This window comes from Acanthochromis polyacanthus, chromosome 13 (assembly GCF_021347895.1).
Source record: "Acanthochromis polyacanthus isolate Apoly-LR-REF ecotype Palm Island chromosome 13, KAUST_Apoly_ChrSc, whole genome shotgun sequence".
Taxonomy (NCBI): domain Eukaryota; kingdom Metazoa; phylum Chordata; class Actinopteri; family Pomacentridae; genus Acanthochromis; species Acanthochromis polyacanthus.
In genome coordinates this window covers 1,353,557-1,370,961 of record NC_067125.1, presented here as the reverse complement: position 1 = coordinate 1,370,961, position 17,405 = coordinate 1,353,557, and the positions used below count along the sequence as shown (strand labels likewise).

Below are 17,405 nucleotides of genomic sequence, written 5' to 3'. Positions count from 1 at the left end.
TGATCAAGCAGCCAGTTTTTAACAGCCCAAGAAAAACTGTGGAAATCTGCCATGTTCTTAAGATTGTCAGGCAGCCCATTCCATTCCTTGATGGCTTTGTAAGAAAAGGCTGACTGAGAGAAAGCAGACTTTCTTTTGGGAATGTGGCAGTCACCCCTGAACGCCAACCTAAGCACTCTACTGGTTAGTTGAGAGTGTAGCTGTACATAGGTCTTTAGAGGGGGTGGTGCCGCGTCATGTAATATTTTATGTACCAGGCGGATATCAGAGTACCTGATCAGGTTGTCAAAGCTTAAAATTTTATATTTTTCCAATATGTTGCAATGGTGGTACCGCCGGGGCTTTTTACGATTTTCAAGGCCTGATTATGTAGTGCCCTAATAGGGTTTAGAACTGTCAATTTGGCTTGAGACCATGATGACATACAATACAAAATATGGGATATAATTACAGCATTGAAATAAGTTTTTGCAGCTTCTAGCGACAAAGAGCTCCTAATGTGCTGGAAGTTCACAATGTTAAATTTTAGAACATGACAAATCTTTTTGACGTGCTTTTTAAATTTAAAAGCAGGATCCAATGTAACACCTAAGTATTTTACTTCCTCTACATTTTTGATCATATGACTACCGACATAGATATTTGGGGGGACATTTAGACATCCGGCTCCTTCATTTATTTGCACCAGCACCCAAAGGGCTGCTGTCTCTGTTTAACTCTTCCAACCAGGCGAATGACTGTTTATTTTTACTCCACCAAGGAACGTGGTGGAGTTATGTGACGATCGGCGTACGTTTGTCCTTCCGTCTATTTGTCTGTGTGCAACATTACTCAAAAAAAAAAAAACAGAACAAAGAATTTGGATGAAATTTTCAGTGAAGGTCAGAAATCACACAAGGAACAAGTGATTACATTCTGGCAGTGATGCGGTTTATAGTATGGAACCATGGATTAGTTAAAGATTTCTGTATCATTGCCAGCTAGTCAGTGTAACCATGACAACAAGTAAGCACTACATCAGCTGCCTGCTGACGATCACATGATTGCAATCCTACTACAAATCCACATCTGAGAACTTATCAGTCAGAAATGATACAATGGCTGAGCAGCCTTGGAGGAGTACTGCTCTCTGAGTGCCGTATGGACTCAACTGCTGCTGGATCTCAATGTCTTTCTAAGACTCGCCCTCACTCTACTCCCATTGGCTAGTGATATTAGTTTGGTTGAGAGCAAAAGTGTCACAGTCCTCCTGTGCCAGTCCTCAGAGCCGACTCATCTGCCAAATGGCGAGCAGCTGTGCGTCTCTACACAGCTGGCGCAAATGACTGATCAGCGTCAGATAAAGCCCGGCTCCACTCACAGCTGACTGCCGGTTCATTGACTCTCCCTCCCTGCTACACTCGTGTCCTGCCAACTGCTTCACTCCGTTCTCCATTTCTGCACGTCACTCCCCGGACTCTGTTTTCCCCCCTTGGACTCTGTCTCGCCGCTAGACACTGGACTGGACTCAGTAAGCCTCCTTCCCCTTTTGATTTAACTTAGTTTTATGTTGTATTTAACCTCGGCCTTCGGGTCCGCTTTCTGTTTAGATTAGTCAGTTTAGTTTAGTTTAATTTCTTTCCCTGTTGTTTCCCACCTGCTTCCTTATTTAAGAATTTGTTTTGTTTTCCCTATTAAATCCTTATTAATCTTACCTTCCTGCGTATGCCTGCTGCTTGGGTTCACACGCCAGTTTCGTGACAAAAAACTGCGTTCCCTTCACTCCATTGGCAGATGAACTTGATTGGCAATGTAATCCTATCTTTTTTTCCGCCAAATGCCTGGGCCACACATCAGGATTCCAGCACGGTCCCTGAATACTTTAAGCCATGAAAACATACAGTTACACATGATAAAAACTGAAAAAAAAGTTTTTCCAAGACCTCCTGCGGTCAGCTTGTGATCAATCTATCAGTAGATCACAGTCGACTGGTTGGGCACTCCTGCTCTAGACAAAGACCCCAAAAGTCCATCACAGAAGCAAAACGACACATCATCAGTTTCATCATCAGCATCATCTTTCATGGTTTTAGACTGGCTGTTTAAAAAGCCATCAAATTGAAATTCAGCATTCCAGGAGCATTTAGCAGCTAGCATGTGAAACTGTGACTTAATCAGAACCTGACCTCCATCCTTCCATGTTTACAGAACCAGAACTACCATGCTTCACAGATGACACAAAATTCTATTTGTCTATGAAGCCAGATGAAACTAATCAGTTATCCAAACTCCAAGCATGTCTTGAGGACACCAAGGCCTGGATGACCTGTAATTTTCTTCTTTTAAATCCTGACAGACTTTATTGTATTTGGCCCTAGCCACCTCAGAAATGCACCATCTAACCTGACAGTTCCTCTGGATGGCATTACCTTAGCCTCCAATTCTACTGTAAAGAACCTTGGAGTTATTGTTAACCAGATATGCTCTTCAACTTCAATACAAAAGGTCTCTAGGACAGCCTTCTTTCTCCACACCAGGGATATCTGGTGTGGAGAAATAGTCCATCTGGTGGAGGGATAGTCTATACATGTAGAACTTCTTGGCTGGACTTCGATCCTGATGATCGAAAGGTCCCAATAATTCTCCTAAAAACTTCTAGCTGATCCTAAATGCTGCAGCAGAGTTCTGACAGGAACCAGGAACAGAGATCAGAGTTCTCCTGTTAGCTTCACTTCATGGCTCCCTGTAAAATCCAGGATAGAATCTAAAATCCTTCTTCGAACATCTAATCTCTTAATGAGTTGAAATGAATTGAATGATGGTTCAGTGTGTTCAGGTTGGGATCAACTGAGGCTGTGCAGCTTTATTCCATCATCAGGGTTGGCTTACCAAGTGACCAGTAGAAACCCAGCAGAACCAAATGGCACCAGGACTGAAGTTTTACATGGCTGCTGCCAAGTATTCAGCCGTATGTGTGATAAACCATTATAAAAATCCTACCCAGCAGCCAAGAAAGTCATGAGACATCTTATACCAAGTCAAGCAGAAATTCACTTCATCTGTTTGTGGTTATTTCCGTTGTTGTTACCAGAACAATGTGTCATCGGTGCAGCAGTGATATACGCAGCTGTAGTACTAGTGTAGTACTGGACGGTATCCGCTCCTCCTGCCTCCTCAGCCTTTCTTCATCACCTGTCTGCCTGATGTAACTCTAATATATAGCTAATGTAACGGTGGTGTAGTTCTGATGTAATGCTGATGCAGTAGGGTTAGTAGTGACATCATTACCTTCACCCTCCTTGCTCTTCCTTCCTCCTGACCCCCTCTTCATCACCTGTCTGCCTGATGTAAACAGGTTGTTGAGTTCTTCCATTGGGCTCGTTGGAGTCTGTGACCTCATCGACATGTTCTGCATGGAGCCGTGGGTGGAGGAGGAGTTGCTGAGCTTAGCTCCACCCTCCCCAGCCCTATGTGAGGACGATGAAGATGAGGATGAAGAGCGAGGCATGCTTCCTCCTGCTATCAGAGTATCGTAGGGTGGTGGTCTCTTCAGGCTCAGAGGAGTCAGGGAGCGACCCATGCTGACCGGAGAAGGACAAGCTGATTGGCTGCGGGGATAACCATGACCACTGTGGGTGGAGCCTGCTGACTTGTAGATGTTGGAAGGAAGAGGCGGTGCTGATGAGCGACCAGAAGATGTGATGGTGTGGGTGGAGGGTAGATCTCGATCCCGGTCCCGGTCCCGGTCCCGTTCTTTGCGGTGATGGGTGGAGGTCTGTGGGTGTTCAGCACCACCTGACTTGCTGTATGATACATTTTCTAACATGGGGAGGCGGGTTACATCTAAGGGGGTGAGGGGGGACTCGTCCGAGTTGGGGGAGCACTGAGCAGGGGCGGCGGGGAAGACGAGCAGCGGTGGGCGGTGAGTCAGGAGGTTGGGGAAAGGTGGAGGGATGTCGCAGAGCGAGCCACGGGAGGACCATGCATCAGGATACATGATGGCAGACTGAGCATCCTGCAGGAAGTCCTCCAGTATTGGATACTTCATCTCCTCGTACACTGACTCGCTCTGCTCATCTTCCACAGCCTTCTGACCTTTCAGCTCTCGCAGAATGTTTCCAACCATTTCGATGTAAACTGGCTCTTCGTCATCTGTGTCTCTAGATGCTGGACTCTGACTTTGGGATGAAGTTTTGTCCCATCGGAAGGAAGACTTCTTGTTGCTGTGGTTACGGATGTAAGACTCATCAAAGGAGGTGCTAAGCTGAGTGTTGGGGTTCCTCTTGGGTTTTGGTGGCGGCATCTTCTTGGAGTCCTCGGTGTGGAAATGGCATCGAGCTGCAGACAGACAGATGGTCATGTTAGAACCTGAAGTAGATGCATTACTACCTCCATAACTCCCTGCTACAACCTTCATGCCAAATTAAAATCCTGCATCAGGTGTTGTGCTCAAAATAATAATAATCAATCAGCAGATAGAAAATGTCTAATTATTCTCAGTGTCACCACTTTACACAGTTCACCAGTTTTTCTCAAAAAAAGAAAAGACTTTGGCTGTGTATTCCTGGCAGTCTCAGCTGTTTATAGAGAAACATTGCAGAATTTCAACACTTCTTTATTTAATACAAATGGATTTGGTCCCACCTTCTGCCTGCTCAGGTGTCTCTTTGGTCTCTTGGTGGTCTCTCTTGGTGAGTCCAGAGCTTCCATCCACTGTCTCAGAGCTGCTGCTTAGTTTGGTGTTGGGGTCTCGTTTGGGTTTGGGAGGTGGTTGTTTGCGGTTGTGGTTGGAGTCATCATCTCCTCCACCCACAGAGTGCAGGGACTGGGATCGGACAGTGAAGCCTTGGCTAGGGGGGGCAGGCGGTCCTGTGGTGCCGGCATCGTCATGAAACCCATCCTGAAATGTTTCCCAGAGTATGCCCCATCTGTTGCCATGGCAACGTCTTCACCAATCCTGGACAGTCCGACAGAAAGTCATGTTAAAACTCTTACAGTGTGATCATCCAGTAATGCAACACTTTATAAACCCCACTAGAAACTACATAAAGTCACTGAGTGTGAGAGTATTGTCCTGATGGAACTGCGTGATATCTGTTCTTTTATGCTGCTACCAGGTTTTATAGTCTACGTGAGTTATAGGGTCTTTAATCCTTTTGTTTTGCAGCTGTGCAAAGAAAATACAATTATTCTACTGTAAAATATACACAAACTTCACAAGGAAAAATACGAAACTGTTGAGTATGATTCTGGAGCAGGCCATGTTTAACATGTTTATTAAATCACAGCACATACTGTATGAGCATGTGTTAATCTTAGGTTCATTTCATAATTTCCATTTTCAACAGTGCAACATTGTTGAACATACTGTAGGATAACATATTAAAAAGATGAAGCAGTGATGTATTTAATTACAGATCTCACTTTTGTCAGTTTACAGGACCTGTAATTCTTTAATGTTGGTATGTATTGCATGTTGTCGGGCTTTAATGTTGGTATGTATGGCATGTTGTAGGGCTTTAATGGTATCAATCAATCAATCAAACTTTATTTATATAGCACTTTTCATACAAACAGAGTTGCAACACAAAGTGCTTCCCCAAACACAAAGATAAAACACAGTCACACTATAACGCGATAACCAGACCCACCCCCCCTCTCGCCCTCAACCATACACTAATGCAATGAATATTAAAATATAATATAAGGCTGGGCAAAGATGAACCAGAAGAGGAAACGCACCCAAGGAGCCGTCTGCACCGAGAGCAGCAGGTCGCTGATGGCAACCAGGGCTCCAAGACAGGACACCGAGAGGAGGAGTGGGAGTGACCCCCAACCTCCATCAAGAACCCACAGCACAGCACCCTGGCAGCCACAGGCGAGCCACGCTCCCGATGCAGAGAGCTCCCTCAGAGGAAACACTGGAATAAGATAAAAATAATAAGAGCAGATAAAACATAAAAACATAGAACCCAGTATAAGATAATAAAATAAATAAATAATAATAATAAATAAAATAAATACATACACCAATAAGTGACAAATAATCGTTTACCAATAATTGATTACCAAGTTAAAACTAAACTGAAAATAAATATCAGTTAAAAGCTTGATTAAAAAGGTGGGTCTTGAGCCTGCTCTTGAAAATATGAATATTCTCTGCATCCCTGAGCTCCTGCGGCAAGTCCTTCCAGAGTTTAGGGCCATAAAACTTAAAAGATATCTCCCAGAGTCTTTAAATTGACATCGGGAATTTGGAGGAGACGCTTGCCAGAGGAGCGCAGGGTCCACGAAGGTTCGTAGGGTAAAAGCAGTTCTGAAAGATAAGAAGGCCCAAGATCATTAAGACACTTAAAAACCATTAAAAGGACCTTAAAATTGATCCTAAAAAACACGGGGAGCCAATGCAGCGATCTTAAAACAGGTGTAATGTGGGCCTGCTTTCTGGTCCTCATCAGGACACGAGCTGCTGAATTTAGTAAAAGTTGTAACCCTCTAATACTCTGCTTCGGAAGACCAGAAAGCAGGCCATTATAGTAGTCAATACGACTGGTAATAAAAGCATGCATCAGCATCTCCGTGTTGGCCCGAGAGAGAATGGGGCGGACTCTGGCTATGTTTTTTAGATGATAGAAACCAATTTTGGTGATGTTCTTGATGTGTGGGATAAAATTCAGCTCAGAGTCAAAAATCACGCCCAGGTTTTTCACGTGTGGTGAAGGATTAAAAGAAAATTCTTGTAATTTGGGTAAAATATTCTCTCTCAGGGCCTCAGGACCGATGACTAAAACCTCAGTTTTGTCCTGGTTAAGCTGGAGAAAGCTTTCTGCCATCCATGATTTGATATCTAAAATACAATTAAAAAGTGCATCCACTGGCCTTGTGTCATCAGGAGACACGGAGATGTACAACTGTGTATCATCAGCATAGCTGTGAAAGTTGACTCCGTGTCTCCTGATGACACTGCCAAGAGGGAGCATGTAAAGGTTAAAAAGCACTGGACCTAAAATCGAACCCTGGGGTACATCACATGTGATCCCATGAACCCGTGAAGAGCAGGTGTCCAGACTCACCATAAAAGTCCTGTCTGTCAGATAAGATGTAAACCATTTAAGGACAGCACCAGAGAGGCCGATGTGTTTTAAACGAGCTAAAAGAATAGTGTGGTCTACTGTATCAAAGGCAGCGCTCAGGTCCAGTAGTACCAACACTGTCAGCATATGTGAATCATAATTTAGTCTAAGATCATTTAAAATCTTTAAAAGGGCCGTCTCGGTGCTGTGGTTTACTCTAAATCCAGACTGAAAATTCTCTAGGACATTGTGTGTGCTGATAAAATCATTAAGCTGAATATAAACAAGCTTTTCTAAAATTTTGCTTAAAAATGGTAAGTTAGACACCGGTCTAAAATTGTTGAAATCATTAAAATCTAAATTGTTCTTCTTCAGCAAGGGCCTCACCACCGCCCCTTTAAAGGCGGCAGGAAAGACCCCCGTCTGAAGAGAGCAATTCATCATGTATAAAAGTTCATCTCTAAAAGAATCGTAAAAGGACTTAAGAAATTTGGTGGGAATAGGATCTAAAAGACATGTGGTGGGCATGTTGGCATGTATTACATGTTGTAGGGCTTTAATGCTGGTATGTATTGCATGTTGTAAGGCTTTAATGTTGGTATGTATTGCATGTTGTAAGGCTTTAATGTTGGCATGTATTGCATGTTGTCGGGCTTTAATGCTGGTATGTATTGCATGTTGTAAGGCTTTAATGTTGGTATGTATTGCATGTTGTCGGGCTTTATTGTTGATATGTATGGCATGTTGTCGGGCTTTAATGTTGGTATGTATTGCATGTTGTAAGACTTAAATGCTTCCTACCTTTTGATGGCTTCCTCCTGCCGTCTCTTCTTCTGATGTTTTTCCTGCAGGTAGGTCCAGTTGGTCTGGTTGCGAATGCGATCACTCTCTCTGGCGATGTCAGAAGCATTCTGGATCACCAAACCATCATAAGTTCGAAGGCCGCTGTCCTCCACATACTGGAAAAACCTCCTGAAGGAAGATGCCTCCTCCTGTGACATCATGACTCCCCAAAGACCTGAGAGGTGGACCAGAGTGGACCAAATCACAGAAGGTCACAGAGATAGTCTGAACCTGCTACAGTCTGTGAATCTGCTCAGAGTTTATGTTTAATCATTCACAAAATAAAGCCCTAAAATCAGGCGAGGTTAAAACAAGTGTGGACAGACTCCTGGTGCAGAGGGTCACTGTTTACTGTAGAATAGAACTACAGTTATACTAATACTGTGATCTACTGTCTCACAGAATGGTCACCTTAAAGGTTCCTGACATGTTTTTTTTTTTTTTAGGATCAAACTACTATAATGGTGGTATTTCACAATAAAAGCCCTGTTAGTACATGATGGGTTTGTGCTCAGTGAGTTTATTGAGTTCATAACATAATACTATAAGTTATAATAACAAACTGGGACTTTGTACTAAAATCTGAAAAATAAAACTGAAAAGAGAGGAAATTAGAAAATAAAGACTCCCTGTAAAATCCAGCATAGAATCTAAAATCCTTCTTCTAACATTTAAACTATGAATGAGCAGCTCCATGGTGTCTGATTCTTCTTGAGCCTGATTGTTCCAGATCATCCTATCAGAACCCTTCCCTCTCAGACTGCAGTTTGATTGTTGGTTCCGGAGGTTTTAGAAGCAGAACCTTCACTTATCAGCTCCCAGTTTGGGTTATGGAGGCAGACAGCCTCTCTACTTTAAGATCAGGATCAGATCAGTTGAACCGAATGATGGTTCAGTGCAGCTTTATTCCATCATCAGGGTTGACCAGCAGAACTATTATATATATATATATATATATATACGTATACATATTAGGGCGAAATAAAAAATGGTGAAATAAAATTCAAAGATGCACGAAATAAAAGCACGAAATAAAAAACGCGAAGGGGTGCGATGATTGACTATGATGATTTTTGACCCTCCTCGCCTACCGTAGCAAAACACTCGCTTCAAAATGAAGGAAGACGAGATTGAGGAATTAGCTAGCGCTCCTTCCTAACATAAATCGGTTGTGTGGACCTATTTTGGCTTCCTATGTAAATGACAAGAGAACGATGAGAAGATTGTGGACAAAACAAAAACCGTGTGCAAAATATGCCGCTACAGTTCGCTGTATACTGCGGCGAGTACTAGTTCACAGTGAGACATTTATAAGTCTAGACTGCAGCTCCTAGGACTGCTATTTGTTTTCCTTTTCATTCAAGAATGTAGTTATCCTGATTATTACAACAACAAAGCACTATTTTTTATTGAGATTTTATGTTTGTATTTGCACTGTAGTCTAAATAAGAGGAAGAAAACTACAATTTTGGTTTTTTTTCAAAGAGCGTGTATTTTGTACTGAGGCAGCATTATTTTTTGTATGTCTGTATAAGGAAGAAAATAAAGACAATGAGATTTTTGCATAACTTCCTACTGTTGGGGATTTTCTTTAATCTTTATTTCATATCGTGAGTATTTCGTATCATGAGCCCTGTTTCGTATTTCGTATCGTTTTGGTGAGTTGACCATTTCGTTACACCCCTAATATATACAGATCATTCCTAAAGAATAGAATAATGTGCTCCTCAGTTCAGAACATCTAGAGACATCTGGACTTACCGTGTAAACCAATCAGATGTGTAGCATCGACCTAAACACTGCATGGATTCATGATGATGAAGTGTGTGTGTAGGTCCTGCTCTGTTCTCAGTAATATCTCATAATCACTAATGTCCTGTGTCCACACCACTTCATGTTATTTTTAATAGTTTGTACAATATGTTACTGACTATCTGAAAACATAAATGATAGTTCAGGTACGTAGATCATCATCATCGTCGTCGTCATGTCTCTGAGTCAGCATTCTGTTTACGTCACCATTCTTTTACTATATTAAGGAGAAACAATAACATTTACTCATTTCATTGTCTACACATCCTGCTGTAGAGACTGGAAGCAGCTCTACATGCTGCTGTCTGAAACATTTCAAACACTGCTGATAAAGGTGGACCTTTCTCTGTTTTATCAGGACAGACAGGCATCCCAGCATGCATTTCACCTCACCCTGCAGTGATGGAGCAGAATCTGAGCCGAAGCAGTTTTTATTCTCCTACAGCTGTCGGGTGTCAGGTTAACGTGTGGTATTTTGTCTAACATGTCTGTTGTTTAATACTGACAATAATCAGAATGTTTTTAGACAGCAGCTGTGGACAGGATGAAAATTAAAGCTTTCTGGTTTCTTTTCTAGGTTTGATGGCTGAGGTTTCAGTCAAGTATTGTTTTTAATTCATCTCTCGGTTCCCTTCTCTATCGATCCCCTCCCCCACCTCTCCGTCTCTCAGCATCCTTCTAAAAATGGAACAGGGAGTCAGCTGGTAGTAACCTAGCAACAGCAGCATCTCTCAGAGGAGCATGATGTAATTCTATCACTGGTGAGGAAGAGGAGGTTTGGTTTTAAAAGTCCCTTTAATGAAGCAGCGATAAGCTCTCTAAGGTTTTAACATCTGGACCACAGAACTCAGTCCAACTCCACTCCTTTGGGTTCAGATCCTTTAGATTTGTTAGACTTCTTTTCCCCTGTTAGAACGAAACCTGTCCAGAATTTTTATTTGCCACATGCTCAGACAATCTGCAGTGAAATGCAGTAATTCTTTTTGAATGTAGACACAATAAGACGTTTTGCAGAACAAACTGCATGTTATTATTTACATGTTTCCTTTAGTCCAGTGTTCTGTGATGCAGATGACGGTGTTTATTTTGAGCTCAGAGTTCAGTTCTGACTACTTGCTCCTCCTGAGTCTGTATTTTCCTTGATGTTTCTCGGGTTTCTGCCAGAATGTAGCTTCTTAGACAGTCTATGGCTAGGTGGTGTTGATCCTCCATGATCCTGGTCCTCCTGGTGTAGATGTCCTCCAGGATGGGGAGTGCTGTACCCATGGTTCCCTCTGCTGACCTCAGAGCCTTCTGCAGGATCTCTGGTTCAGTCAGTGCTGTTCCTGACCAACTGGGTGATATTCCCAGTCAGAGTCTCCACCACTCCATTATTAAATGTCTTCAGGACCTTCAGAGAGACTCTGAGGAGATGAAGGTACAGCCTGGTGGTCTGTGCTTGGACCAGACAGATCCTCAGAGATGTTCAGTCCCAGGTACTGAAGCTGCTCATCCTCTCCACAGTGACCCGTTAATCCTCAGTGTAGTTCCTCTGCTGGTTTCTTCCAAACTCCTCCTTCAGCTCCCTGGTTTTACTGATGTTCAGCAGCAGATTGTTCTTCTGACTCCACCATGATGGACCATCAACCTCCTCTGTATTCGTCTGATCATCGTTGGTTCTGATCCGACCACGATTGTCATCAGCAGATCTCCAGTGATGTTACAGCTTTTCGTAGCCACATGGTCATGGAAAGGAGAAGATCAGAGGGCTGAGGACTCCCCTCTGGGGGCTCTGGTGTTCAGGTCTGGAGATGTGTCCGCCCACTCGGACCACTTGGGTTCTAGTGGGCAGGAAATCCAGAATCCAGTCCCAGGGAGGTGCTCAGACCCAGACTGGACAGATTGGACTGGAGTTTGGAGATGTAGTGGTCCTGGAAGCTGAACTGAAATCCATCAACAGCATTCTCAAATTGTCTGCTCTACCTGTCCAGCTGGGTGAGGGTGGAGACCAGAACTTGAGAGATCATCATCAGTGGATCTGTTTGGCCGTTAAGAAAACTGAAGTGGATCCAGAGACTCAGGAGCAAAGACCAGATCATCTTCCTGGTTAGTCTCAGAACACTGGATGACTTCAGAGCTGCTGGGTGGAGATCACTGATGCTGGAGAGACATTTGTTGGTACAGGACCAATAACGGCTCTCTTCAGACAGGTGGGGACCAGACAGTGACCAAGGAGAGGTTGGACAGAGGAGTGAACACTGGAGCTGGTAGGTCAGGACTTCAGCATCTTCCTGGATCCCATCTGGACCGACTTCCTGGTGCTGACTCTCCTCAGTGTCCTCCTCATGTCGCCCTCTGGAACAGTGATTGTGTGTTCACATTGACCTGTTAGCCACGTTGGTTAGCATGCTAGCTTCAGCATTAGTGCTAGATTCTGTGCTGGCATTAGCTTCAGGCCATCAGCCTGTCTGCTCTCACCATGACAACTCTCCTCTTGTAGTCCATTGTCATATGCAGCTTCTGGTGTTGTGTTGTTGAAACTGTGATTCCAGTTTGTTCCTGTAGTGCCTCCTAGCGTCCTTCATGCTCACCTCAGTCTGTATGATACCGCCTTGTCTTCCTCCATACAGCTGCTGATAAAGCCCGAGTTCTAAGCAGTGGTCAGAGCAGTGAGGATAGATTTGTCGAACCACAAATTCTGGTTTCGGAAAAAATATGAACTGTTACCATGGAAACGATATAATCTACCAGCTTTGCTATGGAGCTCATAATCACTTCTGTAAATTCATTCACAGCGTTAGGATAAGGAGCAGGAGAGGAACCAGTAGCTCAGTCCTGCAGCTTAGCCTCTGATTGGTCCTTCCAGTGCCTTACCTGCCTGATCACAACACCTTCACTACTCCCCTACAGTGGGGTGATGGACAGAGGGAACTTGTCTTCAGTCTCTCCATCCCACATCTGGCCCATATTTATAAATACTTCCAGAAAGTCTTTGAGTCAGTAGGATGATTCAGTTCAATTCAATTTTATTTATATGGCGCCAATTACAGGTCAAATTGTCTCAAGACGCTTTACAGAATCCACATGCCTGATAGGAAGCACCTTGTTGTCATCTTACATAGAAGGACCTCTGATCTCTAAGTCTTCAGGTCAGGTCTCATTTCTTGGGGAGCAGAGACAGAACTACTGGCTGGAAACAGGAAAATGTTTGAGACACTTGAGCAGCAATCTTTGGTTCAGAACCAGTGATGTTCTAGAGCTGATTTAAAAGTCAGTAGAGAGACTCTCACTATGCGGTATCTCTGTTCTCTGGGCTGAGACCCTCCAGGAGCATGGAAGTCCACTGCTTAGCTGCTTATCTTGAGTTGGTGGTCACTAAGTCTCTTGGAAGCTTCAGGCAGGTTATCTGCTTCCTCAAACAGAAAGCTGTTGTTCAGAGGGTCACAGCTAGGACTTCAGATGATCAGGGTTATGATGATACCATCTCACCACTTTAAATGTCCCTCACCCATGTACAACGTCTGGTTTGTGGGTGTTTGACTCTTCTGGTCTTTCAGATCCAGGTGTGTGGTGATGCTGTTGAGTGGGCAGGGCTCCTCACCTATTTGGTCAGATTTACTCACCAGGGATAAGAAGGTTCTGATGATGATATTTGTTCAGTTTATTTTGCAGCTTCTGAAAAATCCAACTCTTTCTGCTCCTTGTTGCATACATGTTTGCAAAGCAGAAAGCAAAATATTCCAATTCTGACAACCAGCTGACCTTCAGCCATCCATCATCTGAAGTTCCCCTACAGAGAACAGGAACCATGCACGAAGGGTGTAGGAACCTTCCCACTATAAACCCCAATCTGTCTCGTCGCCAAGTTTCAATATTTCTCTTGCAAGAACAGAATATTCATCTTTTTATGAGAAACTATTTCTGAAATTACAGCACTTTTAAGCCATTTTCTCCCACTAGTAATATTCAGAGACCCTGCTTTGATGCTTTTGGAGCTCAGAGAAAAGAGATTGACAAGAAACAAAGAGTAGTAAAGAAAGAAATGCACTGTTTGCTTTAGTAGAATGTGTTCTCACATCTCTCAGGTCCAAACCAACCTTCAGTGCACCAACAGATGTGAGGAACTTGTTGATGCTGCTGAAGTAATCACTCTTTTTGACAGACATTTTGTGTTTCATTCCTTCTAAAGAACAGAGAACTGCATCTTTGCAGCTGATGTTGCTAACAGATGTCAGGAATCATGTCTTCCCCATCACCTCACACCTGACTGTTAGAAACTACCCCCATGTTCTGTCTTTTGCTATCTACAATCTGATCTTCATCTGTTCCTCAGGTTCTTTGCAGCCACAGAAGTCTTTAGTTTCTGACACTGGGTCTGTTCCAGCTTGTCCATGTTGTAGCACTCAAAAGGTGAGTTGGCCAGGGTTAGGATTATCATTAAGGTTATCATTAGATCAGCCACTCTCTGTAGAGATCACGTGTTTCATTTTGGGATCTGGGGTAAGGTAGGGGGAGGGGTAGGGTTAGCTTAGGGTTGGGGTTGGGGTAGGGTAGGGCATGGCATGGCTCAGTAGGTAGATTGGCCGTCTTGCAACCGAAGGGTTGCCGGTTCCATCCTCGGCCCGTCGTGCTCATGTCGAGACTGAACCCCTAATTGCTCCTGATGGGTCGTGGTTAGGGCCTTGCATGGCAGCTTCCCCCATCAGTGTGTGAATGTGTGTGTGAATGTGTGAATATGATGTATAATGTAAAGCGCTTTGGGTACCTTGCAGGTATAGTAAAGTGCTATATAAATACAGACCATTTACCATTCAGGTAAGCTAAGCCATACCACTGACCTGTGTGATATCACTCCATCCATTTAACTCCTGTTTGCCTCCATTTTGAAAACTCCTGTTAAGTTGCATCACTTTAACTTATGGTTTTCATTCGTGTTTACTTAATGCTATTAACTCTCCAGTTTACCTCCACAATTCCACATGCTGGAAACACAGCTAATAGATACTTGTTTCCCAACATGTCTACCAACATGTCAATTCAACTTTATTTATAAAGCACTTTAAAACAGCAGCCGCTGAAACAAAGTGCTGTACAATAAACAATGAATTAAAACATTAAAACAATAAATAAAACATCCACATATTAAGACAGTAACACAGTAAAACAGAAGCAGAATCTCATGCTGTGTTAAAAGCCAGTGAATAAAAATAGGTTTTTGAGTTTCGTTTGAAAAACCGACAGTGAGGGAGCCTCTCTGATGTGCATCGGTAGATTATTCCACAATCTGGGAAGAGCAACAGAGAAGGCTTTATCTCCTCTGAGCTTCCGCCTAAACCAACAACAAACATGCAATATGGAGTCTGTCTTTACACAAATGATGATTTAACCCGAACCCTAACCTAACGAACTCTAACCTGAATGCAACTTAGCCCACAGTAACACTAATTAACCCCTACCCAAACAACCCCGCTCTAGCGTTAACCAACTCTACCCTATCTAACCTTAACTTTATTGATCACGAAATAAGCTTAACCCTAAGGAACCCTAACTAACCCCAACACAAACAAACCAAATATAACACTAAGTAACCCTACCCTATTTAACCCTAGCTAACTCTAACCCTAACTAAGCCTAACCCTAAATAACCCTCACTTACCCAAACGAAACCCGATCTAACGCGAACAACGCTATCCTATCTAACTCTAACTTAACCTGAAGAAACCCTAACCCTACAAACCTGATCAAATTCTAACTAACCGTAACTAACTCTAATCCAAACTAACCCTAACTAACCTGAACTAACAATAGCCTGAGCACTGCAGCATGTATGACACAAAGCAAACAAGGAGATTAAAAAAAGAAGATTAAATAAGGAAAGGAAACAAGGAAAGGAAACAATGAGATTAAATAAGGAGATTAAATAAGGAAAGGAAACAAGGAAAGGAAAAAGGGAGAGGAAACAAGAATATTAAATAAGGAGATTCAATAAGGAGAGGAAACAAGGAGACAAAACAAGGAGATTAAGTAAGGAGAGGAAACAAGGAAATGAAGACACCTTTGTTCTGTGTGGCATGACATTACTGTGATTCTTCTGAGACTAAAACTGGAAACCTCTCATATATACATATCAGATTAATTTTTCTGCAGCTCAGATAAAAACAGACTCTCCAAGTCTAAAATTGAGAATCAAACCATTCTGTCTGAATCTAAAATGTACAGGAAAAGATCAGTTTTTTTCTCTGACTGAAACTCTGTGGAAGTGGGAAAATATCTGCCTATCAATAGCAGTGATCATGTTGGACAGGAGCCACTGGAGCCCCTCCCTGAATAGATAGATAGATAGATAGATAGATAGATAGATAGATAGATAGATAGATAGATAGATAGATAGATAGATAGATTAGCAAGAGAGATCATATTTATCCTAAACTGGTTTCTCTTCATTGGCTTCCTGTTAAATCTAGAATAGAATTTAAAATCCTTCTTCTGACATATAAAGCTCTTAATAACCAATCTCCATCATATCTTAAAGACCTGTTAGTATCATATTATCCTAGCAGAACTCTTGGCTCTCAGACTGCAGACTTTCTTATTCCTAGAATCTCTAAAAGTAGAATGGGAGGCAGAGCCTTCAGTTATCAGCTCCTCTCCTGTGGAACCTGCTCCCAGTTTGGGTTCTGGAGGCAGATACCCTCTCTATTTTTAAGACCAGGCTTAAAACGTTCCTTTTTGACAAATCTTATAGTTAGGGCTGACTGGGGGACCTCTCTGGATGCACTGAGCCCTTCTCTATCTACCTTTATATTCAATATATATACCGTTATTGCATTACACTAGCTCTGTTTGTCCCTGTGTCCCTTCTCCGAGTGTCCCTGGTCCCAGAGCTGGATGCTTCAGATCTGCGGTTGATGTTCCACCAGCTGGTCCAGTCTCCATCATGTCCACTGTGGGATGCTGCTGCTGACCTTCCTCCAGTCCACTGCTTCCAGCTCCCCTTTTCCACCAGTCAACTCTGCATCATCCTCACTTTACTTGATCTGCTCTTCTACATACTGTTTGAATTTTACTACCAGCTATATATGGAGTAGATTTAATGCCAGAGCTGTACACCAGAACAGGAAACTATGGATCAGTTTACATGTTAGCTTCTACTTTGTATGAATCATCTGTCTGATCATACATGGATCCATCTGTGTGTTCTATGTTCCTTGTTCCTCTCTACCTCCTTCCAGCAGCAGATGGTTCCCCACATAAAGATCCAGGTTCTGTTCCAGGTTTCTTCCTGTTAAAGGGAGTTTTTCTTGCCTGTGTCTCCTTAGGGCTGCTCTGGGGGTTCATATGGGTTCTGGAAAACGTCTTGAGACAATCTGACTGTAATTGGCGATATATAAATAAAATTGAATTGAATAGATAGATAGATAGATAGATAGATAGATAGATAGATAGATAGATAGATAGATAGATAGATAGATAGATAGATAGAAAGAAAGAAATACTTTAAGTGTGTTTACCTTCATACCAGACATCTCCTTAAAGTAGAGTTGGATGGATCTAAATGATTTCTTCTATACTCTAGAACTTTGTGCTCAGATCTAGGCAGCAGCCATCTTGAGGGGATTCTGTTGCAGATACTACCAGGATGTGAATAAAACAAACTTTATTGACACCGTTAGCGAGCACAGCGACAGCACGATGACCAAAAGAAAGAAAAGGTGTGAA

At 42.8% G+C, this 17,405-nt stretch overlaps 1 protein-coding gene across 1 annotated transcript in view; it reads right to left on the bottom strand.

Moving 5' to 3' along the window:
- nyap2a (neuronal tyrosine-phosphorylated phosphoinositide-3-kinase adaptor 2a) overlaps positions 1 to 17,160 on the bottom strand; it is a 31,264-nt gene extending 14,104 nt beyond the window's left edge. Inside the window, 4 exon segments of the mRNA XM_022217404.2 lie at positions 3,268 to 4,317; positions 4,624 to 4,833; positions 4,836 to 4,936; positions 7,854 to 17,160. Of these exon segments, the coding sequence (XP_022073096.2) occupies positions 3,268 to 4,317; positions 4,624 to 4,833; positions 4,836 to 4,936; positions 7,854 to 8,056 (1,564 nt within the window). The 5' untranslated portion in view covers positions 8,057 to 17,160.
- Positions 17,161 to 17,405: the final 245 nt, after the last annotated feature.